The sequence below is a fragment of the Scyliorhinus canicula genome, chromosome 5 (genome assembly GCF_902713615.1).
Source record: "Scyliorhinus canicula chromosome 5, sScyCan1.1, whole genome shotgun sequence".
Lineage (NCBI taxonomy): Eukaryota > Metazoa > Chordata > Chondrichthyes > Carcharhiniformes > Scyliorhinidae > Scyliorhinus > Scyliorhinus canicula.
Window position 1 is genome coordinate 164,476,654 of NC_052150.1, and position 27,379 is coordinate 164,504,032.

A 27,379-nucleotide genomic window follows, 5' to 3' on the forward strand; every position below is an offset into this window, starting at 1 on the left:
AGCATTGAGGTTGCCAATGAAGATGTTGAACACGTAGCAAACCAAGCAAACTATCTGCTTAGAGCTGCAAGCAATTGCAGAGTGGCTTGTTGTCCAGAATAGCATGGGTATTGGGAGAGAGGAGGTAAATGATACAGGCAAATAGCACAGGGCTAAATCGCTGGCTTTTAAAGCAAACAAAGGCAGGCCGGCAGCACGGTTCAATTCCAGTACCAGCCTCTCCGAACAGGCGCCGGAATGTGGTGACTCGGGGCTTTTCACAGTAACGTCATTTGAAGCCTACTTGTGACAATAAGCAATTTTCAGATAATGTGCTTATCAAGCTCAAATTTAAGTCTGTTCATTTTAAAACTTTACTTTGAAGGTGCATGTCAGTGGCAAAGGTGGCTATGAACTGGCCCAGATAGGATGCAACCGATGTTGGGGGTAAGGTTTGGGGTGCAGGGGCAGACTCTCCAGTTGCCTGCCTCTCTTCCCCAGTTAAGTCCCCACGTGAGTGTGACTGGAGATGGAGCTTGTTGTGCCCGTTGGTATGTTTGAAGATTGCTTCACTGGAAGGGACCAGTCTGTATTGTGGTTGATTTGGTTATTGTTTGTATATCTTTAAAACAATTTATTTCTATAATTAAAATTATGACTCATGACAGCATGGGCGCAATTCTCCGAAAGGTTGCTCACTGTTATAGCGAGCAGGAACTGCTGCGAGCTTCCCACCGCTCAGCCCAGCGAGGCCGGAAACGCTATTCAATGTTAATTGGTCCACTTAATAAGGCCTCACGGGCTTCGCTCCGCAAATGAAGGCTTGCCGGCAGATTCGCCAGAACCGCATTGGCCAGCCCCCCCACTATAAGGTTGAGCATCACTTAAGCTGTTTAGCCAACCTCAGCCAGCTCGCAACAATAGGGCCCAGGAGACCGGCCCCAAGATTTGGGGATCCAGATCTGGGGAGGCTGCTAGACACAGTGAAGGCCAGGAGGCATGTCCTGTTCCCCCAAGGGTCGTGGAGGGTCAGCCATAGGGCAGGAGTGCTGCTTGGGACGGTTGGCGGTTGCTGTGAGCGCCAAGGGTGTGACCAGGTGGACTGGTATCCAGTATAAAGGTCACCGACCTACGCTGGGCACCATGAGTGAGTAGACACCAATGCCATAACCCCACCCCCCTCCCCGGAGACCTTTCCACGCATCCAATTCCCAACTTTCCATGAAATGTCCAGCCCTCCCTCCACCCCCTTCTCCCTTCAATCCCCCCATTCTTCCTTCACAATCCCACGCACCTCGGTGGGAAATGTTAGTGGACAGGCTGGTGGGACACAGTCTGATGAGTACCACACTGCTGCTGATGTACATCATTGGAGGCATGAATCCCCAGGTGAGACAGCACTTGGAGGACTGCTGGATCCCATGAACCAACTGGGTCCCAGCATGATGACGAGCCTATGGAAGAGGTCATATAGCGAGGGGTCAGGGCATTCAGAGAGAAATGTCAGCAACAGTCCTGCAGATCCATGGCCGATTTGGAGGAGTCCCAGAGGTTCCTGGCGCAGGAGATGTCGCCAGCAATGAGTGGCTCCGAGGCCAACACTGCTAGGGTGACGACCGTAGTGGGGACCCTGGCGCATGATGTCGGCACCATGAGTGAAGTTGCCCAAGGCATGGTGCAGTCGGTGATGGCCATGACTAAAGTTCTTGACAGAATGTCCGCCTCATGAGGGAATGTCACCCACTACCAGGCTGACCTTGAAGAGGTTCTGCGGGATATGTCCTGCTCTCAGATGGGAATGGCCGAGGCTTTGTGGAGCTTGTCCCAGTCGCAGATGGGTATTGCCACAGCACCACAAAGCATGTCCCAGTCACTGAGGAGCTTTGCCGAGGGTGTCGGCACGATGGTGCAGACCATGGGGAACCGCCAGGCTGGCAGAGCCAGATGATTCAGGGACAGTCAGAGCTCGAACCAGCTGCCCTCCTGGCCCATGGTCAACCCCAGGCCCGATGGGCACCAAGCGTGATGAGGGGGTGCTGAGTGCCCATCCAAACCTATCCCATGGAGTGACAACCGTTGCCACACACCTAGACGTAGCGGTGGAGCTAGGAAGGCAAAGCACATCGACGATCACTGAGGGCATCGGGGGAGGGGGTGGGGAGCAAGGTAGGGGATGAGGAGGAATGTGGGAGGGGCAGCACCATCGGGAGACGGGGGAATTGTTACACACAGTAAACACCCTTGTGCATAACAAGTATGATGCCCCTGTCACTTCCTTCCGCAATGCGGGAGGACCTCCGAACCATTGGCCCATTTCTCCAACCATCCCCCCTCTCTGTAGCACTCACCCACTCTCCGGCCGTGGACATGTCCCCGGAGCAGTGTCCCATCCCCTAGGTGTTCAGATATTGGCTGCTGTATGTGTGGTGTTCCCTGCCACAGTATGCAGGCATCGTGGTCTGATTAGGAAGCTAGGAAATTACTCCCAGATGCTTCATGTCCCACCGACCCACGGGAATCTACTTGGGTTGTGTGAAGTGCTCACTTAACCATGGTTGCCAATTCCCTGTTAGCAATAGCCTTCGGCTGCACAGCCAGAGGCCTCTGCAGTCGGTTGGGGTTATAGGTGGTTGGTGGGGCAACGAACAGGGACAGGTGTTGCCCCAGGAACTGGTATACACGATCGTGTAGTTGTCAATGTGGTGTCATGCGTGGTATTCTCTGGTTGCCCCCAGCGCATTCCCCCCCACCCTCCCATGGCGGCCTACCCCTGTGGAGGGTCCCCCACCCCTCGCCAAGCACTGTGTGGCACGCCCAGTGCACCCAGGCTCTTTGCATGTGAGCAAAGATGGCTACTCACCTCCTCGGCACCCCATAGAAGCCCTTCCGCCAGGTTCACATTTTTGAAAAGGAGTACTAATCGGGCGGCGTGACCTCTTGCTGGGGAGGCTGCTGAATGGCAGGAGGCCGTTGGATATGGGGTTGGTCCCGTTAATTGTATGGAAATAGGGATTTAATGGTGGTAATTGGTTTCTCACCACACTACGGCGCGATCTCGACTTCGCCTATGGGACCGGGCCGGTTGCATCGCAAACTGTTTGCCGCCTGGTGTGGTTCTCGTTTTCGGCCTCTCCCGCTATTCACCGGCCTTGTTTCGCTCAAGTGAGAGCGCAACAAGACCAGAAAATCGTGTCCTAAGTGTGAGCTAAACTGGTTAGAAACTCCCCAGGGCCCAAAAAGTGACTAAGGGTGGGATTCTCCAGCTGCGCCCACACGGTGACCGGAAAATCCCACCCGAGGTCAATGGATTTTTCCATTTTCCATGTCTCTCGCCTGTGGCAATCTTGCGGCAGGCGGGGCGGAAGAATTCAGCCCTAAGTGTCATTGAATAGCAGAGCCGGCGGGAAACTCCCTGAAAATCCTGCCACAAATCAACTTAGAAACTTTTTGGGAGAATAGTGCTCATTGTCTCTAAACCGAATCCCTGCCATACCAAGTGAACATGGCGGGATGGATCATTCCTAAACATGCGGATTACCTAAGGAGCAGAGAGATGCTCCAGTGCTGCCATCAAAAAATGTTTTCAAACTCATTGGCACCAACTTACTTGAGCGACCTGTTAGAGACATAACTGATGTCTCCATGGCTGCAAGTCACAATGAACTTCCTGTGACAGAAGATGCAGCTGTTATTGCCCTCCTGTTATTGCCCTCCTGTTATTGCCCTGGCACTCATCATCCAAACTCCTAGCTACAGCCGAATAGCTCCAGTGCCTAATGGACACTAAGAGATTTAAAGGTTAAGGAAGTAAACCGTGACCCAACCAGGGAGGTTAAGAGCCGGAAATCTGGCAGTGCAGGGTGTCCATTAATTTTTCCCAAACTTGCTTCCTGGAAAGGAAACTCCAGTTTTGTTGCAGAACGTTAACACAACACAGGAGAGACCAGTTACAAGTGGGAAGCCCAACTTAATGGGCATACAGAACGGGTGTAATGGGCTGTTTCTGGTGGGAGGGAACATTGTGTCTCATTGGTTAGCCACCACTGTAAGGAACTTGCTACTCTAAAAACATCAAATTTCACACAAATGGTTCCGAAAGTGTTTTCTCCATCCGTCTCTCAACTCATTCAGGGCCAGTTAACTCCATGGGTATCTCTGCTCCATACTGTGCTCCACTACTGAGGCAAAAGACCAATTCTTTGAGGAGTTGGATGCTACCATCAGCAGATCCCTAAGTCAGAACATCTTTACCTACTGGGGGCTACCAACGCAAGAGTTGGGACTAACCATGAGGCATGACCCTCCCTGCCTGGGAAAAATAAATGAGAATGGACAGAGGCTACTTGAGCTTTGCAGCTACTAAGGGCTTTGTGTAACTAACACCTTCTTTCAGGACAAACTATGCCACAAGGTGTCCGGGACACATCCAAGAACAGCAGTACAAAGACCTCCTGTATGGCGAACTGGCCGATGGCTTATCATCCACCACAAAGTGATATATGAAAATGGCAGACATTGATACTGATAGCCATGACCTCTGGAGGCTGCCTATATGGAAGGGCATTGGAAGAGGTGAGCAGAAAGGCAAAGCTCATCCTGGTCATGAAGAGAGCCCAGAGAAAACAGAGACCAGCGAGTCCTGCACTTTCTCAGCCTAGTGTCTTCCTCTGCAGCAAATGTGCGGACAAAGTGAGGTTTAATACAGAGTTGATCACCACAGCACAAACCATTGTCTTGCGGGACGGAAGGCCACCATTGGGCATTGTGTGTGTCCTCTACCTCTTTCTCCATTTTCATCCAGTCTGCATATTCTGTGGCTGTATTAGCCTGTATTGCATTACATACACTTAAGTAAGTGTCAACTTAGATAGGGGAAGAATATTCATGCACATACTTTCTAACGTTCTATCCAATCTTTAGAGATTATCCCAACACACCTGATTCTCCCAAAATGGGACTATGTCCCCACGCCGGCGTAACAACGCTGGCATTTTACTCTGGAGATTCGTGGGAAAAAATGGAGCTGATTCAATGACCTGCAGGGGGCTAGCAGGGACCCGGAGAGAATCTCGCAACTTTAGCTGCGGATAAAGGGCCTCGCACTTCCTGTTTTGAGTCCGTGCATGCGCATAGCGGCGGCCTCCAGCGGCCTGCCGGGCACCATGGCGGACTTGGCCCACAGATCCACACCGAGAAAAGAGACCCCCTCTCCAATCGGCCACACGCCCAAAGATCTCACCGCGCGGATCTGTCCCCAGCCGCCTATAAGGCCCCTGCCCCACCCCCCCCCCCACCCCCCCCTCCCCCCACCCCCCAACCATGTCCGACGGTCCGATTTCTCCCGCCTCCCACAAGCATCCTGACCGGCAATAGCAGGCTGGTTTCACGCCTTCGGGAACTCGGCTGGTCAGAGTGGAGGATCACTGGGCTGGCCTCTGGCAATGGGCCCCCAGCCGCGCGGTGTACTCTGCGATCTCGAAGATTCTCGGGTCCCGGAGAATCGGCGGACCGCGCCGGGCCCGATTTTGCCGTGAAATTGGATTCTCCACTGCGTCATGCAGAGAATCCAGCCCGTGAACTTTCAGAAAGCTTACAAGCATAAAATTTGCTCTTCCTGCGAATGTATAAAAAAACACATATATATATATATGTATATATACAACATCTAATTTTGTGCACTGCCTGTACACGAAGGGGTCATTTAACCTTCTGTCACCGGCAAATCTGCTTTGGAATGCTTTTAATGAACTGCTTTTATTTTTAAGTGTGGTATCAGAAACTTGTTGCTTATTTACAAGTGTTTGTTGATACCCAAAAGCCTCAGTTATTGTGAGTGCAAGGATAAAATAGGACTTGTCCTTTTGTAGCTAAACCTCTTCATTTATGGCATCTTGCCATGACTCAAACCAGAATGGAAAATAAGGTTGAAAGATAAACTGATTCAAAATGTCAAGACTGGTGGAAATATGTAACTGCAACCTGTTCCAATCTTCATATTTGTAGTTGATGAAATATAACAACCTACCAAAAGAAATAGTCCAAACAATAAAAATAGGGTAACTTGATCATCTATCATGAAACATGGTTGAATGTTCCTTTTAAGGATATAGGGAGTTAAGTTGAAGTCTGGTCATTATTTTTCTTTCTTTACCTCAATAAATATGAGTGATGTTTCAAGCTATTTTGGTTCTTAAACATTCTTTTACAAATATTTATCTGATGAAAATCACTTAATCAACTGACAATTAATTCTCTGAGGCTTTAAACGTTTGTGTGCTCTGTTAGCAATGAAAATATCATGCAAGGTTTAATTTCTGCAGCATATGTTTTTCAATGATTGCTCAAATTCTGATTTCTGCAACCCAACGACAGTAAATTTAAGGTAAAAGCAAATTACTGCAGATGCTGGAATCTGAGGGAGCGATTCACCAGCCTTGTTAAGCTCTCACTCAAGCGAAATGAGGCCGGTGAATAGCGGGAGAGGTCAAAAACAAGGGGTACGATCTTCTGGGAAAATGTCCAAGTGTTGTAGCGAGTGGAAATTGCCCTGAGTTTCCCGGCGCTTGGCCCAACGAAACCGGCAACGCAAACCAATGTTAATTGGTCCACTTAAGGAGGCCTCACAGGCTTCCCGCCGCCAATAACGCCTTGGCAGCTGATTCAACGGCATCACGCTCACCAGTGTGTCCCGTGATGCCCCCGCTACGAGGAGACCGGCCCCAAGATTCGGGGATGCTGACCTGGGAAGGCTCGTGGTCACTGTGGCCCTGTTCCCCCGGGGGTCGCCGAGGGTGAGCCAAAAGGCAACCAGTGCTGCCTGGGACAAAGTGAGGGCAGCAGTCAACTCGAGTAATGTGACCAAGAGATTTGGCCAGCAGTGCAGGAAGAAGGTCAACGACCTACACCAGGCAGCACAAGTGTGGCCAAGGACGGAGTGGCCACGGCCACATGGAGGCTGGTGGGCGGCGCAGAGGTGAGGAGCCACCGGGATCCACCAGGAGGGCCTGCCAAACCTGAGTTGTGATTGCCTTACTGACTGACCCATCCCTCCCACTAATCACATGTCCATTCTCCCACAGGTTCTGCAGCCAATGGCGCTGGCCCCTCCCGGGTGGCACCCTCTCCTGACTCTGAGGAGACCACCTCGGAGGAGAGCACCAATAATGCAACTGTTATAGAAGTGGGTTACCCTGAGCTGATGGAGATGATAGTGAGCAAGTGGCCTGCTGCCATAGGCGAAAGCGTCACCAACTGCATGAAGCCTTGGACACCTTCACTCATGCTGCCAACACCGTGCTCCAGGCTCTCCACTGTAGTCACCATCCTAGCAGTGTTGGCCTCGGTGCCACTCATTACCGGCGACATTTCCTGTGCCCGTAGCCTCTGGGACTTCTCCAAGCGGCTATGGATCTGCTGGAGTGCCACTTACATATCTGTCTGAATGTTCCGGGCGTTCCCTAACATCTCCATCAGTTCCGGTTAACCCTATTCCACAGACTCAGCATCAGGCTGGGACCCTGCTGTCTCATCTGGAGGTTCCTACCTCCACCTGATGTACATTGCATCAAAAAATTTGGAAGTCCTGTTGCAGCTGTACAGGACTTTAGTTAGGCCTCATTTGGAATATTGTGTACAATTTTGGTTGCCACACTACCAGAAGGATGTGGATGCTTTGGAAAGGGTGCAGAAGTGGTTTACTAGGATGTTGCCTGGTATGGAGGGCATTAGGTATGAGGAGAGGTCAATAAATTTGGTCTGTTCTCACTGGAACGACAGAGGTTGAGAGGCGACCTGAAAGAGTTCTACAAGATTATGAGTGGCATGGACAGAGTGGATAGTCAGATAATCATTCCTAGGGCAGGAGAGCCAAGTACTAGGGACATAGGTTTAAAGTGGAGAAAAGTTTAGAACAGATTTGCGAGGCAAGATTTTTACATAGAGGGTGGTAAATGTATGGAACGCTCCCTGGGGAGGTGGTGGGAGCAGGTACGATAGCAGCATTTAAGGGGCATCTAGACAAATATATGAATAGGGTGGGAATGGAAGGATATGGACTGCATAAGTGTATACGGTTTTAGTTTAGGCAGGTACCATGGTCGGCGCAGGCTTGGAGGGCCGAAAAGCATGTTCCTGTGCTGTATTGTTCTTTGTTCTTCTTTGTACATCAGCAGCAGTGGCTTTGGCTTTTATTTTTAGGTCATCATTGGCTACAGGAATAGTGCCAGAGGACTGGAGGATAGCAAATGTGGTCCCTTTGTTCAAGAAGGGGAGTAGAGATAACCCCGGTAACTATAGGCCGGTGAGCCTAACGTCTGTGGTGGGTAAAGTCTTGGAGAGGATTATAAAAGATACGATTTATAATCATCTAGATAGGAATAATATGATTAAGGATAGTCAGCATGGTTTTGTGAAGGGTAGGTCATGCCTCACAAACCTTATCGAGTTCTTTGAGAAGGTGACTGAACAGGTAGACGAGGGTAGAGCAGTTGATGTGGTGTATATGGATTTCAGTAAAGCGTTTGATAAGGTTCCCCACGGTCGGCTATTGCAGAAAATACGGAGGCTGGGGATTGAGGGTGATTTAGAGATGTGGATCAGAAATTGGCTAGTTGAAAGAAGACAGAGAGTGGTAGTTGATGGGAAATGTTCAGAATGGAGTTCAGTTACGAGTGGCGAACCACAAGGATCTGTTCTGGGGCCGTTGCTGTTTGTCATTTTTATAAATGACCTAGAGGAGGGCGCAGAAGGATGGGTGAGTAAATTTGCAGACGACACTAAAGTCGGTGGAGTTGTAGACAGTGCGGAAGGATGTTGCAGGTTACAGAGGGACATAGATAAGCTGCAGAGCTGGGCTGAGAGGTGGCAAATGGAGTTTAATGTGGAGAAGTGTGAGGTGATTCACTTTGGAAAGAATAATAGGAATGCGGAATATTTGGCTAATGGTAAAATTCTTGGTAGTGTGGATGAGCAGAGGGATCTCGGTGTCCATGTACATAGATCCCTGAAAGTTGCCACCCAGGTTGATAGGGTTGTGAAGAAGGCCTATGGTGTGTTGGCCTTTATTGGTAGAGGGATTGAGTTCCGGAGCCATGAGGTCATGTTGCAGTTGTACAAAACTCTGGTACGGCCGCATTTGGAGTATTGCGTACAGTTCTGGTCGCCTCATTATAGGAAGGACATAGAAGCTTTGGAACGGGTGCAGAGGAGATTTACCAGGATGTTGCCTGGTATGGAGGGAAAATCTTATGAGGAAAGGCTGATGGACTTGAGGTTGTTTTCGTTAGAGAGAAGAAGGTTAAGAGGTGACTTAATAGAGGCATACAAAATGATCAGAGGGTTAGATAGGGTGGACAGCGAGAGCTTTCTCCCGCGGATGGAGGTGGCTAGCACGAGGGGACATAGCCTTAAATTGAGGGGTAATAGATACAGGACAGACGTCAGAGGTGGGTTTTTTACGCAAAGAGTGGTGAGGCCGTGGAATGCCCTACCTGCAACAGTAGTGAACACGCCAACATTGAGGGCATTTAAAAATTTATTGGATAAGCATATGGATGATAAGGGCATAGTGTAGGTTAGATGGCCTTTAGATTTTTTCCATGTCGGTGCAACATTGAGGGCCGAAGGGCCTGTACTGCGCTGTATCGTTATATGTTCTATGTTCTATGTTCAGTGCGGTGCTCACCAGAGTGTGTCCCAAAAGCTTGACCACTAACATTTCCCACCAAGTTGCAAGTATCTGCATTGCTGGAGGGTGGGATGACAGCTGTGTCACAACTATAATAGTTGCATCCTTGGAGCTCTCCTCCATGGGGGTCTCCTGGGAGCCTGGAGAGGGAGCCACCCAGGATGGGCCGGCGCCATCGGCTGGAGGGCCTGCAGGAGAATGGGCATGTGGTCAGTGGGAGGGATGGGTCAGTCAGTAAGGCAATCACTGCTCATGTTTGACAGGTCCTCCAGTGGAGCCCGGTGGTTCCTCACATCTGCGGGGTCCGCCAGCCTCCGTGTTGGTAACCGCCCTGTCCTCGGCCACCCCAGTCACCTCCAAGGCATGCTCCTCGAAGGTGGTGAGGATTCTTTTATCCGGCATTACACCGCCAGTCTGGGCCCTCTACCAACGGTTGTGGGAGAGCTTTTCCTGAGGAGACACGGAGACGGCATCATTAGCCACACAAGTTTTTCACTGAGGTGGGGAGAGTGTGAAGGAGGGGTTGGGCGGATTGAAGAGGATGGGTGTGGAGGAAGGGTTGGGGTTTGAATGGGGAGAGGGGGGGCTATGGTGAATACTCACTTGTGCTGCTCGGTTTAGGTCATTGACCTTCCTCCTGCACTAGAGGCCAATCCTCCTGGTCACATTCTTGCCGCCCACTGCCATCGCCACCTCATCCCAGGCAGCACTGGCTACTCAATGGCTGACCCTCCAGGGCCCCTGGGGGTACAGGACATTCCTCCTGGCCTCCACTGCATCTAGCAGCCTCCCCAGGTCCTCAAATTTTGTGGCCAGTCTCCTGGGCGCCATTGTTACGAGCCGGATGGGGTTGGCTGACCAAGTGCTGCTCAACCTGGTTAGCGGGGGGCTAATGAGCGCGGTTCCGCGAATCAGCTGGTGAGCCTCCATTCGCTGTGAGAAGCCTGTGAAGCCTCATTAAGTGGACCAATTAACATTGAATATCGTAACCGGCCTCGCTTGGCCGAGTGCCGAGAAGCTCATGACAATTCTCGCTCGCTACAACGATTTCCAGAGAATCGCGCCCTGAAATAAAAACAGAAAATTCTGGACAATCTCAGCAGGTCTGACAGCATCTGTGGAGAGAAAAGGGAGCTAACGTTTCCAGTCTGGATGACTCTTTGTCAAATTAAATTTAAGATTTGCCTCTAATTTCCTTTCCGCTTCGTTTTTCAGTTCAAATAAAGATAATTCAAGCAGCAATCTTGTCCAACTGCAGGTCAAGATCAGTGCAGTCGCTCGGGTAGGTGTTCGGGGGTAAGTGAACTGTTTCTCCTCAAGCCTATTTAGAAACTGTATACGGTGCATCTTGACCCCCAGCTGACATGCCCATTTTGTTTTTGCCAAGCAAGATTAGAATATCGCCCATTTTATACTATTGACAAAGGTTAACGGAATTCCCAAGTTTTAAAACATCCAGCTCTGAAGAAAGTAATTAAAAATAGTAATCGTCTTTCTGTAAGGCTAACCTGCCTTATTTTGTTTGAATTATTTGAAGCAGTAACAAAAAAATTGGGCAAGGGTTCTGCAGGAAATGGGATAGACATGGACTTCTTAAAGACTTTGGATATAGTGCCAAATGAGAGACTGATGACAATGGTCAGGGCATGTGGAATCCAGGGCCAGGTAGAAGAATGAATTGGAAGATTGTTACAAAACATAAAACAGCTGGCAGGACGAGTTGAAGGAACTTTCAAAGATCGGCGGGAAAGTGCTTTATGTGAGAGTCTGTGCTAGAATCAATGTTGTCTAACATAGAAATCAGTTCACACAGGAATTAGAAGGATGGTTAAAACTTCTAGAAGATGATAAATTGTGGAAAAGCAATACAAGTACTAATTTGGAAGATAGCACCAAAATACAGGAAGGTAGAAACAGGGTACCTGAGTGAGTGAATAAATGACAAATCAAATTCAATCCAATGAACTGTGAGGTTTCCCATTGCAGCAGGAAGAATAAAGGGACCACTTTTTTTTTGGAAGGAAAGAAACTAACTCTGGGAATAAATAGACTAACCATTAGAGTTAGCAATACAAGTTGATCATGTCATAAATAATGCAAACAAGGCACTGGAGGTCATTTCTAGAGGAATAGAATATCAATGCAGAAATGCTACATTATTAATGAAAGGGATAATGTAGTGAAATATAGACAAGCAGGAAAGAGGCATAAACATCAAAGGGAAAAAAAAGTGAAGATACTGAAAAACTCAACCTTTTTTTAAATGTCTCAGAAACATTAGACAACACTGCAGTTTCCAAACATGAGGTTTTGCAGCAGCATGCAAAATTAGGAAATTAATTCAAATGCACTTTATTTGAATTTTTGCACTTTGTGCTAAGAGGTTTGGTGCATCCTTGTTTTGTGTCCATAATTAAACTCTTTAATCAAAATACCAATGTTAATTTTACGAATTGCACCAGAAGCACATTACAAGAATGTAGGAATTGAGAGATCAATGCCCGATAACTCGCAAAATACGTGCTACTTTAAAAGCCATACCTCAACAGCACCAACAGGGGCAGTACGGTGGCGCAGTGGGTTAGCCCTGTTGCCGCACGGTGCTGAGGTCCCAGGTTCGATCCCGGCTCTTTGTCACTGTCCGTGTGGAGTTTGCACATTCTCCCCATGTTTGTGTGGATTTCGCCCCCACAACCCAAAGATGTGCAGGTTAGGTGGATTGAACACACTAAATTGTCCCTTAATTGGAAAAAAATGAATTGGGTACTCTAAATTTATTTTAAAAAACAGCACCAACAGAACATTTAGCATATATTTTGTTGCTATTTGTGTTCTCTTGCTGGGCACAAATTATTGCTGTATTTAACTACAGATTAACAGTAATTATGGATTGGCTGTGAGGTGCTTTAGGATCCACTGGGAATGTGGATAATGCGAGATAATTACAAGTCCTGTTCCTTGATAATTTTTTCTTCTGTCCTGGAGATATCAAAGTGTTGCAGTCATTAAGTTTATTTTTAAATATTTGTTATCAGAATGTGTGCTGAATTAGTCATCTTTTATTTTCATGCAAATTTGATTGTGGTCATTCTGGAAATCCTTTTCACAATTGAATGGTTTGTATATTCAAAGTAGACCAGGGAGACGTGGCCGGCTAATTGCGGGAGAGGCCTCCCCTTGGTCGTTCCCGATGGTCGTTATGCCTCGCAAAATCTGGGTAGATCTTGCAAGATGTCGTGCTCTGGGTCCCACCCACAATGGGCGAGAACCAGTCTCACTCGGCTAAGTGAGTTTAAGAACCCACTTAGCTGTGCTGCCGCCGGATCTAATGGCCAACCGGCAACTACTAGCCTCCCCAGGGAGACCCCAGCCTGGCGCCATTCAGTACTGGTCCCCACAAGTGGGCAGGTTGGCACCCTAGCATAGTTGGTGCCATCCAGGCATATTGGTACACCTCGCCAGGCACCCTGGCAGTGCCACACTAGCACCTTGGCATTGCCATGTGGATGCCAGCCTAGCACTTACAGAATGCCCAAGTGGCACTTCCAGAGTCCCCAAGTGAAACTTCCAGAGTGCCCAAGTGGCACTGCCAGGTTGCCAGACCAGAAGTGGCAAGATGCCAGGCTGGTATTTTACCCGCGCTGGGAGGCACCTTGCCCATGTGAGGTGGGGTGCAGGGGTGGGGCGCGGCTCAAGGACCCCCTTAAATGTGAGTTAGGGCATTGAGGGCGTCTGTGGTTTGCATTGGGGTGGGGGGGGTGGGGGGTGAGAGATCCGGATCCATTTAATAATAACCTTTATTGTCACAAGTAGGCTTACATTAACACTGCAATGAAGTTACTGTGAAAAGCCCGTAGTTGCCACATTCCGGTGCCTGTTCAGGTACACTGAGGCAGACTTCAATGTCCAAATTACCTAACAGCATGTCTTTCGGGACTTGTGGGAGGAAACCGGAGCACCCGGAGAAATCGCACGCAGACATGGGGAGAATGTGCAGACTCCGTACAGACATTGACCCAAGCCGAGAATCGAACCTGGGACCTTGGCGCTGTGAAGCAACAGTGCTAACCACTGTGCTACCATGCTAAAAATGGTGTCCTGATCTCTTCCTGCATTGAGGAGCTCCGCTCGCTGGAGCTGCTCATTGCAGGAAATTACATTGACTGCGGCTTCAGTGGGGGGCGTTCCTCGCCGGGGCACTAATGATAAACTGTTAGATAGTGGGGTCGTTCCCAGCGCTACAAGCTCCAGGAATAACCTGCTAATCCTGCCCAGAATCGAGCCTACCTTTTTTTTGTTAGATCGTGCCCCAGGTCTGGGGAGGTATTTTACACCCTTTAACATTAATTAAAAAGAATTGAATGTCTTAGACTGTTGATATTGAAAAAAATCACAGAGACGTTTTGACGCAGAAGGAGACAATTTTGCCCCACCCAATCCTTGATGGCTCTCAGTAAAGCAATTCAATCAGTCCCATTCCCCTTTTCTATCCGTGGAACCCTTCAAGTTTATTTCCCTCAACTGCCAACCGATTTTGTCTCCACTTGCAACCAGCCTCATAGGCAGTGAGCTACAGTCATTGTCACTCGCAAGTCCACCATTCGTAAAGCCGGTGCGATCCCCAGCACAATCATTTTCAGGAGACCCAGTCGAGCTCAATAGGGTACCCACCAGCCTGAAGCTGGGTTTCCTGGCTCCTGTGAGGGGAATTTGTCCTGGAGCTCCTGGTGTGGGACAGATGTCCTGCCTCCAAGGCTGGCAGCTCTCTAATATTGGCAGTGTGACCTGGAGCAGTGGTCATTCTCTGTACTACAGTGAAAGCCACCATAGTCCCAAAGGACCATAGGCTGCTCTCCCCCTTGAGAAAAAGCTGACTGGAGTAGTTTAACCTGAGGGTCACCACACCTCAGGTGAGGGGCAAGGTTGAGAAGTTCATGGATTACCTCAGCTGGTACGGGATTTGACTCCGCATTGTTGGCGTCGCTCTGCATCACAAACCAGCATCCAGCCACTGAGCTAGCTGACCCCCAAGAATACAGTGTGGTGATACCAGAGATTGATGCTGCAGCTCGGAAATAGGTGAATGTGGCAGATTCACTGAAGCCAAACAGGGAGCCTCTGGTGGGGTAAGTCAGACAGTCGATGTGAAGGGTAGAGTGCCTGTCAAGTAGGGCCCCCAGCCCTACCACTGATTGAATATTAGCAGTGGTGGGATGAGCCCCTTTAGGTAACCACTTAAGGGGGCCTCAATTGGTCTCTAGAACAGTAGTTCCTAACCTTTTCAGTAAAATGGCACACTTCAACGAGACAACCAATTCCAAGGCACACCCACTTTTTTTGACCCACTGTCTCTATGAATACAGCCAATCTATTCATGGTTTTTGAGCACTTTATGGAATTTATTTTAGCATATGCAGTTTTTATTCAATTTACGCCTTTTCACACTGTGGGTTCAGCCTTCTTTTCTATTGGGAACTGGGAAGGCAAACTGTAGAGACAAATAGTGAACGGGTTTGAAAGCTTTGGAAATTCCTGGTTGTGTAACCTTCATGACATTACCTGGTACGCTCTGCAACAAATTCACTGAATCAGAATCTCTGTTCTTGATAAACCTGAGAAATTTAATGTAAAGAAATGCAAACATTTTTACTGAACCCTGCCAGTTAATGAGGAAGCTCTAGAGAACAAGCTGTATCGTTAGTTCCGCAACAATTAATTAATAACATTTACTCATGCTAATTGAACAGTAGGAACACTTTTCCGAGTAATACATATATGTAAAAAGGCACTAAAACATCTATGTTAGTTAAAAGGTAGTCAGATGATAAAGGCCCCATTGCTCTCCTATTCGCAAAGTTTGGGTCAAGGAAGGGTTGAAGGGGGGTGAAGGGAGGGTTAGGGGCTGCATGGAGGGTTGGGGAGGTGGATGCTCACGTGGGGGAGGAAAAGTCTCAGGGGGTGGCGGGGTGGGGAACGTTGTTATCAACTCACGCGTGATGCTGGTGTAGGTCGTTGACCTTCTTGCGACACTGGAGGCCAGTCCTCCTGGTCACACTCCCCGAACTTACTGCCACCGTCCCAGGCAGCACTGGCTGCCCTATGGCACACCCTCCGGGACCCTTGGGGGAACAGGAAATCCCTCCTGGCCCAGGTCTGCACGCCCGAATCTTGAGGCCTGTCTTCTCGGTGCCATGGCTGGGGTTGGCTGAGTAAGCACTCTTTAAGTCAGGGGTGGGCAAACTTTTCCGTGCAAGGGCCACATTCAGAAATTCACAATTTTAAAGAGCCGCATAGTATATTAAGTAAAATAATTACTTCACCCGGTTATGATTCTGGGTGCCTCATATAGAACATAGAACAGTACAGCACAGAACAGGCCCTTCGGCCCTCGACGTTGTGCCGAGCAATGATCACCCTACTCAAGTCAACGTATCCACCCTATACCAGTAAGTAACCCAACAGCCCCCCCATTAACCTTTATTTTTTTTTAATGACTTGGTGGGCCGCATAAAGACCTTTGGCAGACCGCATGCGGCCCGCGGGCCATAGTTTGCCCACCTCTGCTTTAAGTGCTTCTCTACCTTGTTAGCGGGCGACCGATGAATAAGCTGGCAAATCTTCATTTGCTGCAAGAACCCCGTGGGGTCTCATTAAGTGGACCAATTAACGTTAAATCGAGTTGCCCGCCTCGTCGGGAAGCTCGTGGCAGTTCCCATTCGCCACCACACTTGGAAACCTTTTCTGAGAATCGCGCCCTCTGTTTCACAGTAGCTCTAATGATCCATTTATTTTAATTTAAATATTTCATTTCTCACTATTGCCTCATCCAAGCAGCTGAGAATATCAGCAATGTTATTCATTGATCCTATTCTTCACAAAACTGGAAAGCAGGACTAATAAATTCATCAGAATATGGTGGTGCAGCGATTATATGAGCCAATGCTGTGTGTTTAATGTACCAACATCACTTATTTAAGCATCTTTTGTTTTCGCAAATCTTTTAATCACACTAAGGTAACAAAAACAAACTTCATCTGTTTTATTTATTATTCTTTCCCTTGTTATCTATATGTTGATCTTTTCTCTGGTGCTGTTGTTCTTTTGTGGAGAGTTATTGACCGAATATTTAGGTGGGGAAGTGTGGTTTGAGGAGGCTTGGGGGATGGGTGTGGAATCCTACAAACAGGAACATGTACGTCCTGCTCAATTTAACAGCAGGATCTCATTATGTGTTCTGTTTCTCGCTGGCTAGCTAAAGGGTGAGGAAAGCAACAGCAGTAAGCAGACACATGAAAAACATCATGATACAGAAGAAATTGTGGGTGGAGGGAAGCAAGCAGGGGCTTAAAGCTGGGATGGGTTGCATCGGCAGTCAATTATGAGGAAGGGAGAACGTAAGGTTTGGAATCGTGGATTTGTTGGGGTGGAGATGTTTGTCGATCGTGACCGAAGATATGCTTGAGGGGTCGAGGAGAGCATTTTTACTCCTTCGGGCTCTCATTATAGCAGTGCTATAAAAAAAAACACCCATCCGCTTGATCCCAGTGTTCCTGAGTTTGTTTTGCTCTCGGGTTTTCTGAGCCCTGGGAAACCCAGCTGACCATTGTTAGATTAAAATCAGGATCCCAACTGCACGGTGGGTGCCTGATTTAAGAACATGAAAAATGGGAGCAGGAGCAGACTCTACAGCCCCTCGAGCATTGTCCACCATTACCATCATGGCAGATCCTTTCCTCAACTCCATTTTCCCGCCTGCTTCCCATATCCCTTGATACCCAAGCGTCCAAAAATCCGTGTATCTCAGCCTTAAATTATTCAACAATGGAATATCCACAACCCTCTTGAGATAGAGAATTCCAAAAATTCACAGCTTTTTGAGTGAAACAATTCCTCCTCACCTCAGCCCCAAAATGATCGAGCCCTTTTCCTAAGACGCCTTGAATACATATATTACGATGAGGTGCCGTGCCTCTTGAGAGCAGGACATAGAGGCGCTATGCCACTCACCACTGTAACAATGCCCAGGGCACATCTGCAACAATTTGTGGTTTTCTTACTTGTAAAATTAAATTATACAACACTCTCCCGTTGGTTGTGAGGCAGATGGTTGTGGGGTGTGTGGCGTTAAAATCACCTCATTGTTTCAAGCGCTAGTTTCTTGCCTTCAGTTTTCTTTAATTTGGGTTATAAATGGTTCTAATTCACTTTGAGTGAGCTCTAATTTCGGTTTCCAGGATGTTTACTAGTTTGTTTCAACAATGGAGGGAATAGGGTTGCTTCAGTTAATGTTTCAGTCAGATGATTGCTTATCCCAGGGCAGGTTGGCCTTTAATGGACAACTTCCTTTTCCTTTATCTGATTGCAGCAAGGCTAAATTGGTACTTATAATTGCACCGTTTTCCCACCCCACATTGTTTTAAAGCAACTCTCATCCCAATAAACTTGCTTCCATCCAGTCAAAGCAATCAGTCAGGTTTGTGCACTGTTTTGTCTTGCTTTGATTTCGGTACCAAAATACATCCCACAAAGGGTTTGTATTAAAGTGAAAACTGTCAGTGGCCCCAGTGATTGCAACAGATAGAAAATCATGTTCCTGTTGCTGGTATTAATCTTATCTATTGTCAGCATTTATTGCCAGTCCCTGCTTGCCCTTGAAAAGGTGGTGCTGAGCTGCCACCTTCCACCCCTGCAGTCCATATGGTGTAGATCAGGGGTGGGCAAACTTTTCCGTGCAAGGGCCACATTCAGAAATTCACAATTTTAAAGGGCCGCATAGTATATTAAGTAAAATAATTACTATTTTAAATAGCCAAAATAAAAGGTCTTTAAAGAAAAAAAAGCACATTTATTTGAAAAACAAAGTAACTCAGTAAGTAACAGAACAATGTCAATGAGAATGATGCATCTGACTGCAGTCATTTACCAGTTTGTTGAAATCAGGTGTCAAGTTGCTTGTGCTGATCCTTAACACTGACAGAAGCACAGCCTAGCCGAGTCAACGATAAAAACGCGCGTAGTGGGGTGGATGACTGGGGCTGCCTTATTGGTCGGTTTAGTTGGGTGTGCAACCAATAGGAGTCCAGGTTACAAACAATAATAAGGCTTATTGTTTGTAACCTGGACTTACAATGCACTTATTCAATAAGCGCATATACTTCAGTGGCTTTTCCCCGGCGGCTTTTCAAAAATGCCGGTTATGATTCCGGGCACCTCATTGGCGGGCCGCATAAAAACCTTTGTCGGGCCGCATGCGGCCCGCGGGCCGTAGTTTGCCCACCCCTGGTGTAGATACACCCACTGTGCTGTGAAGAAGAAAGTTCCAGGATTTTAGAACATAGAACATAGAACAGTACAGCACAGAACAGGCCCTTCGGCCCTCAATGTTGTGCCGAACAATGATCACCCTACTCAAACCCACGTATCCACCCTATACCCGTAACCCAACAACACCCCCCCCCCCTCTTAACCTTTACTTTTTAGGACACTACGGGCAATTTAGCATGGCCAATCCACCTAACCCGCACATCTTTGGACTGTGGGAGGAAAGCGGAGCACCCGGAGGAAACCCACGCACACACGGGGAGGACGTGCAGACTCCGCACAGACAGTGACCCAGCCGGGAATCGAACCTGGGACCCTGGAGCTGTGAAGCATTTATGCTAACCACCATGCTACCGTGCTGCCCTTTTTGACCCAGCGACAGTGAAGTAACGGTGATATTTTTCCAAGTCAGGATGGTGAGTGACTTTAAAGGAACTTACAGTTGGATGGGGTTCCTCTGTATCTGCTGCCCTTGTCCTTTTTGGTGGTAAAGGCCGTACGATTGGAAGGTGCTGCTTATGAGCCTTGGTGAGCTACTGCAGTTCATCTTGTAGATGGCGCACACTGCTGCTACTGGTCCTGTAGGGAATGAATGTTTATAAAGTCATTGAGCTTTACTGCACAGAAAGAGGCCCTTTGGCCCATCATGTCTGTGCCAGCCATCAAATACCTATCTATTCTTATCCCATCTTCCACCACTTGGTCCGTAGCCTTGTATGCTGTGGATTTTCAAGTGCTCAGCTAAATGCTACACCCCGGTTTTCACTCCGGCGTTGGGACTTAGTCTCCCGATGGGAGAATTGCGCCCTCTGTTCCTCAGGAGTACATAGGCTGCAGTGGCGCATTGGATTCAATGTTGGATTTCATCATCAATGTCTGCCGGCAACGAGAGGAGGCTCCGAGGTATGGGAAATGGTCCACCTTATCCAGGGCCTCGCTGTGGATCTTAATGTTTGGGGAGCAGTTCTGTGTGACAGAAGCAGACTGGTAGAGAACCTTCAGTTTCCAAATGTTTATTCTGAGGCCCATCCTCTCAATGCCTCGATGTGTCGATGATGCTTTGTAGCACGGCCTCTGGGTGTGCGCACACAGAGGCACCATCTGCATCCTGCAGCTCAATGACCGCACATGGGGTGGTCTTAGTTATGGCCTGGAGATATTGGAGATTAAACAGTTTCTCGCTTGTCTTGTCGGTTAGCCCCATTCTGGTGGGAGCTTCATGGCGATGGGTTGGAGTATTGTAGCAAGGAAGATAGAGAAGAGAGTTGGGGCTATGAGCCTTGCTTGACCCCCAGTTTGCACTCGTATTAGGCCTGTGGTGGATCCATTGGTGAGAATCATGGCTTTTGTGTCAGCGTTGAGCAGGAGGAGATGGATGACTAATTTCTTAGGGCAACTGAACTTGAGTCGCAAGAGGTCACTCAGCTGTTCAATAATTTTATTTGCCTCAGTCTGGTCTCCCATCAGCCTTCTCAGTTGTAAGGAAAACAACCACAACCTCTCTTCATAGCTGAAACGTTCCAGCCTAGGCAATGTCCTGGTGAATCTCCTTTGCACCCTCTCTAGTGCAATCATATTCTTCCTATAGTTCGATAACCAGAACTGCACACAGTACTCTAGCTGTGGCCTAATGAGCGTTTTGGACAGCTCCATCATAACCTCCCTGCTCTTATATTCAATGCTTCGGCTAATAAAGGCAAGTATCCCATATACCTTCTTAATCACCATTTCTACCTATCCTGCTGCCTTCAGGGATCTTCGGACATGTGTCTGAAAATCCCTCTGGTCCATTGTACTTTTTAGCACCCTGCTGCTCATTGTACATTCCCTGGCATTGTTATGTGGGATGCGGGCGTCGGTTCCTGGGCCAGCGATTGTTGCCCATTCCTAATTGACTTTGAACTGAGTGGCTTGCTCAACCATTTCAGAGAGCAATTAAGAGTCAACCACATTGTCCTTCCAAAATATGTCACCTCACATTTTTCAGGGTTAAATTCCATTTGCCATTGTCCTGCCCATCTGATTAGCCTGTCTATATTGTTCTGTAATCTAAGGCTTTCCTCCTTGCTATTTACCGCTCCACCACGTTTTGTGTTATCTGCAAACTTACTGATCATAACCCCCCCATTCACATCTAGATCATTAATGTACACCAAAGACAGCAAGGGACCCAAAACCAATCCCCGCAGTCCACCACTGGACACAGGTTTCTAGTCACAAAAATAACCTTCAATCATCACACTCTGCCTCCTACCACAAGGCCAATTTTGTATCCATTTGTCAAATTGCCCTCTATCCCATGGGATCTTACCTTCTTGATCAGTCTCTTGTGTGGCACCTTGTCAAAAGCCTCACTGAAGTCCACATAGACTACATCAACTGCACTGCCCTCATCTACATACCTAGTCATCTCCTCAAAAAATGAAATCAAATTTGTTCGGCGTGATCTCCCTTTGACTATCCTTGATTAATCCTTGCCTCTCCAAGTCAAGAGTTGTTCTGTCCCTCAGATTTCTTTCAATACCATCTCACTGGCCTATAATTACCTGTTTTTTCCCTACTTCTTTTCTTGAATAATTGTACCACATTATCTGTCCTCCAATCCTCTGTCACCTCATCTGTGGCCAGAGAGGATTTCTAAATTAAAGTCAGAGCCCCTGCAATCTCCTCCCTTGCCTTCCACTGGAGCCTAGGATACATCTCATCTGGGCCTGGGGATTTATCCACTTTTAAGACAGCTAGAATCACCAACACCTTCTACCTCTCAATGCTAATCTGTTCAATTATATCACTGTCCCCTCCCTGCTTTCTATTCCTTCATCATCCTTCTCCATAGTGGACACAGATGCAAAACACTCATTAAACATTCAGCTACGTCCTTCGGCTCCACATGCAGATTGACACTTTGGTCTCTAATGGGCCCTACTCTTTCCCTGGTTACCCTCTTGCCCTTAATATACTTATAAAACACCTTGGGATTTTCCTTTATTTTATCTGTCAGTAGTTTTTCATACCCCCTCTTTGCTCAACTAATTTACTTTTTAGGTACTCGCCGGCACTTGCTATACTCATCTGGAGCATCCACTCTTTTGAGCCCAATGAATCGTACATAAGTCTCCCTTTTTTTCCTTATCCAAGGCTGTACATCCCTTGACATCCAGTGTTCTCGGCACTTATTGGTCCCCCCCCCCCCCCCCCCACTTTACCTTTACGGGATCATGTTGTCATTGTACTCTCTCTATCTCCTTTGTGACATTCAATGGCATTACCATCACTGAATCCCCCATTATCAACATCCTGGTGGTTACCATTACCCAGAAACTGAACTGGACTAGACATATAAATACGGTGACTACAAGATCAGGTCAGAGGCTAGGAATCCTGCAGCGAGTAACTCACCTCCTGTCTCCCCAAAGCCAGTCCACCACCGACAAGGCACAAGTCGGGAGTGTGCTGGAATACTCTCCACTTACCTGGATGAGTGCAGCTCCAATAACACTCAAGAAGCTCAACACCTTCCAGGAGGAAGGCACCCATTTGACTGGCACCCATTCCACAAATATTCACTATCTCCACCACTGATGCACAGTAGCAACAGTGTATACCATCTACAAGATGTACTGCAGGAACTAACTAAGGCTCCTTAGGCAGTACCTTCTACGACCACGACCATCAAGAAGGAATGATGTGGCGAGGCCGGCGTTGGACTGGGTTGAGCACAGTAAGAAATCTTACAACACCAGGTTAAAGTCCAACAGGTTTGTTTCAAATCACTAGGTTTCAGACCACAGCTCCTTCCTCAGATGTCTGCAGCTTTGGTCCATTCATATCCCTTCACGCTTCAGTGGCCTAAGTGTGAAACCCCAATGTTTGTAAACATCAAAGAGAGGTAAATGCATTACGTGCATTCCCATCACTCAAGCATGTGATTTCACTGCACTTACCTCTCTTTGATGTGGTCAATGTTTACAAACATTGAAGTTCCACTGAAGCGTGAAGAGATGTGAATGGATCAAAGCTGCAGAAATGGATCCAGCAATCCAGGATACTAAAGCATTCCCTCCTGCACCACCTCTTCAGCCATGCATTTATATGCTCTATCTTCCTATTCCTATACTCACCAGCACATGGTACCAGTAGTAATTGTGATAGTGACCATAACTCTGTGTTATAACACCTGCAAGGACCACAGGGAAACCATTGTTCATCTCTCCATTGTCCCCATAGAATTTGTGGAGTACGGGCTTCCCAGATAAGGGGCAGAGACCGCCCAGCTGCAGCTTGTTGCAGATTTACATAAAAGCTGGACCAAAGCAGGGCCTGGTGTGGTTAATTCCCCCAGCAGGGACTGGTATGGGAGCGAGTTACTACCCTTGAGCAGAATATTGTATATAGTTAAATCTTCAAGTTACTAAATTCAGGAAGATTTAATGTAGTTATGGAAAAAAACTGGATATTAGTTTGTGAACTGGCAGGAGGACGATTTTAATAGGATAAGACAGGATCTGGCCAAGTGGACTTGAAGCAGCTTCTTGTTGGAAGACCCTCATTGGAGTAGTGGAAGTCATTATTTTTATTTAATTATTTTTTTAATGGGATGTGGGCTTCGTTGTCTAGGGCAGCATTTGTTATTCCTCCCTAATTGCCCTTGGGAAAGTGGTGGTGAGCTGCCTTCTTGGACTGCTGCAGTCCATGTGGTATATGTACACCCACAGTGCTATTTGGGAGGGAGTTCCAGGATTTTGACCCAGCGGCAGTGAAGGTGGGGTCAGGCTATTGAGTTGGATGATCAGCCATGATCAAAATAAATGGGAGAGCAGGCTCGAAAGGCCAAATGGCCTCCTCCTGCTCCTATTTTCTGTTTTTAATCATACAATAAAACCTTTTTGGTCAAATACTGGTCAAACCTTTTGCGTAATATACTGCGACAATGCCTGCTTACATGGCAGATGGTCATATTCTGCTTTTGTGCAAAATGGCAATCCACTGAGATTCTTCGAAGTAATTCTGTGCTGCCTGCAATACTCTTCTTGTTATATTACCTTGTGTAATATATGTTACTCACTTGCTTCTTACCAAGATGATCTTAAACTCGATGTTGATTAACACTCGTAGTCTTCCAACTACAACAAATAATTTATTGAGTAATTGAAACAAATAAACTGCAAATTTGTTATCTCTCCAATATTTATACTAGATATTAAATAAACAAGATTGAATAAGAATAAACTGTGATTAACTACACCTGCACTCTGAACTATCTCTACCTCTGGTCACAAGTCACTATACACATGAAGAGGCGGGAACTCGGATTAAGTCTGTCTTTTATACTCCTTTCTAGTGCTGCCCTCTAGTGATCATTTAGCTGTTATGTCTATATATTAACCTCTTGTATACATACAGAAATGCAGATCACAACATCCCCCCCTTTTTTAGTTACATATTTTCTGTTTTGTTTAAAGAAAATTGGACAATAAGAAATGATGATGTGAATATCTATACAAGTTGTAATGATATTGAAAATTATACATAGCCAATTAATATTTTATTAATGATTCCAATCTTTATAAATTTAGACAGTTAAATTAAGAAGGGTTTCCTTCTTCTGTTGGAAGTGGTGTGGTGGATGTTTTGATGTCTTTGTGAACGTCGTCTGTCGTTTTGTTGTGAATTGAGTTGTATCTTCAGTAAATGTTGCTGATTACATCGAAAAAGCACATCCTCTGCAGACTTAATGATGTAGGATTGCGGTGCTGCTTGCCTGAGTACTGTGGCTGGAGTAGGCCATCCTCCTTCTGGATTTCTCAATTGACGGTGTTGATGTGTTATCTGTGTTGGTCTAACATTGACTGCAACTGGATGCAGTAAAACGAGAAACAGGCTTCCGACACAGGAGATGGTCCAACACTGTTTTATTGAACCTGTTGATTGCTGTACATAATCTGCTGTGGGTTGACACTCTATTAACCCAACTGATAACCTCCTACTGGCTTGACCAGACCAGCTCTCTATCATATGGTGATGACGTTCATTGGCCTGTGCACTGCGACTATCTCCCTAGCCGTGTCCTGTGAGAGAGGGAGAATGCACTGTGGGCTTTATAGTGGTGGTGTTCTGTCTGGTGATTGGTTGTTCTGTGTCGTGTGTGTTCATTGGTTATCCTGTGTGTCAATCACTGCCTGTCTGCATCTCATGATGTACATGAGTAGATATTATGACAGGTGTCATCTTTCATCAGTGGTTTGAGCTGAATCGCATGCTAATCATAATATTGCCTTTGTTTATTGCGTTACTCTTTGATTTTGTTGAGAACATACAAGTGATCAGGATCCTTGAGTTGAGTTGCAGGTAACGTTGTTCTGACGTCTCTGTTCAAAAGCATCTGAGCTGGTGAAAGTCCTGTGCTTAATGGTATTGCTTAATATGATAGCAAAGCCAAGTGAATGTCAGAATGCGAGTCATTCGCCTTTCTTATGAGTTGCTTGATGATGTGCACACCTTTCTCGACTTTCCCATTAGATTGTGGGAAGTGTGGACTAGATGTCACATGACAAAAGTTGTAATTATTGGAAAACTCTGTCCATTCCCAACTCGCAAAGCAAGGACCATTATCGGACATTACCGTGTGTGGAATCCCATGCCTCGAAAATGTTTCCTTACAAGCCTTTATTACAGATGAAGACATAAGATCCGGAAGTTTCATAACCTCAGGAAAATTGAGTAGTCATCTATAATGAACACATAATCACGGCCTGTCGCATGAAACAAATCTATGCCTACTTTTGTCCACGGTGATGTTGCTGAAGTGTCTCTTTACACTGTGCCGACTGATGTTTCTGACAAGAGTCACATGTCATGATTATGTCAATTATTTCTTTGTTGATGCCAGGCCAGTAAACTGCCTGTCGTGCTCTCCTCTTACATTTCTCGATTTCGAGATGTCCCTCATGAATCTTGTGTCGCATCTCTGAGCGTAGACTCAGTGGAATGACAATTTGATCATTGCGTAACAATAGTCCATCAACTACTGTTAGCTCTGTCTGTATGTTCTGATATTGTGGACATCGTCCCTTTAGCCAACCATGTTGGAGATGGAGCATTACTCTTAGCAAAGTTGCATCTTTCTTTGTTTCTTGACAAAACAATTGTAGCTTCTCATCAGATGCCGGAAAATTCTCTGTGCATAACTGCATTTGAGCCTCGATGTCTCCAAAATACTCTGGTGGTGAACTTTCAGTGTCAATTGATCTTGATAACGTATCAGCTATGATGAGTTCTTTGCCTGGAGTGTATAGCAAGGTAAAGTCATACCTCCTTAACTTCATCATTATGCGTTGTAAGCGAGGAGTCATGTCATTCAGATTCTTATCTATTATGTGAACTAACGGTCTGTAATCTGTTTCCACTATAAATGTAGGAAGCCCATACACATTGTCATGGAATTTCAGTATTCCCGTGAGCAGTCGGAGACATTCTGTTTCGACCTGTACATATCTGCACTCTGTTGCAGTCATAGCCCTGGAAGCGTATGCAACTGGAACCCAATCTGATTGATCGTTTTGTTGTGGAAGAACTGCGCCTATCCCATCTTGACTGGCGTTGGTGGAGATTTTGGTAGTTCTAGTTGGTTTGAAAAGGTGCTGTCATCAGTTGATGTTTGAGATCCACCCATTAATCTTGGTGACGTTGTGTCCATTCGAATTCAGTGGTCTTTCTTATCAAATTGTGTAAAGCTGACGTCCTCATTGGCAAATTTGATATAAACTTGCCCAAGAAGTTTACGAAGCCCAGAAACCTTAACACAGCCTTTTTGTGATGTGGCCTTTTTCATGTTCTGGATTGTAGAAATTTTAGCATCATCTGGTCAGACACCTTGAGATGCTATTGTATCTCCCAAGAACTTTAAAGATATTTGTGCAAACGTGCACTTTGAGTGGTTTAGTTTCAATCCGTACTGATGGATTCTTTAAAACACCATTTTCAAGTGAAAAATGTGGTCGTCTTCTGTTGTGGACCATGTTATTATGTCGTCGATACAGACTCTTACGCCATCGATACCCTCAGTCATTGACTCCATTATCCAATGGAAAATCTTTGAAGTGGAGATGAGTCCAAAAGGCATGCGGTTAAAACAGAAGCGTCCAAATGGAGTATTGAATGTGCACAGTAGTTTACTTGAATCATCAAGCTGCATCCATCAGAATCCTTGTGAAGTGGCAAGTTTAGTGAATATGCGAGCATTCACCATCTCGCATGTGATGTCTTCACGCTTAAGGATATGGTAATGTACGAATATTTTTGTTCAGATCTTTTGGATCTATGCAGATTCTGAGATCTCCAGATGGTTTCTTAACACATACTAGGAAACTGACCCAGTTAGTCGGCTGCGTGACT

General features: G+C 46.7%; 1 protein-coding gene across 1 annotated transcript in view; it reads left to right on the top strand.

Moving 5' to 3' along the window:
• The window catches only part of itga8 (integrin, alpha 8), a 253,980-nt gene that overhangs the window by 158,191 nt on the left and 68,410 nt on the right, over window positions 1-27,379 (top strand). The window contains exon 23 of the mRNA XM_038797951.1: window positions 10,880-10,960. Coding sequence (XP_038653879.1) covers window positions 10,880-10,960 — 81 coding nt within the window. The remainder of the gene's footprint in view (window positions 1-10,879; window positions 10,961-27,379) is intronic.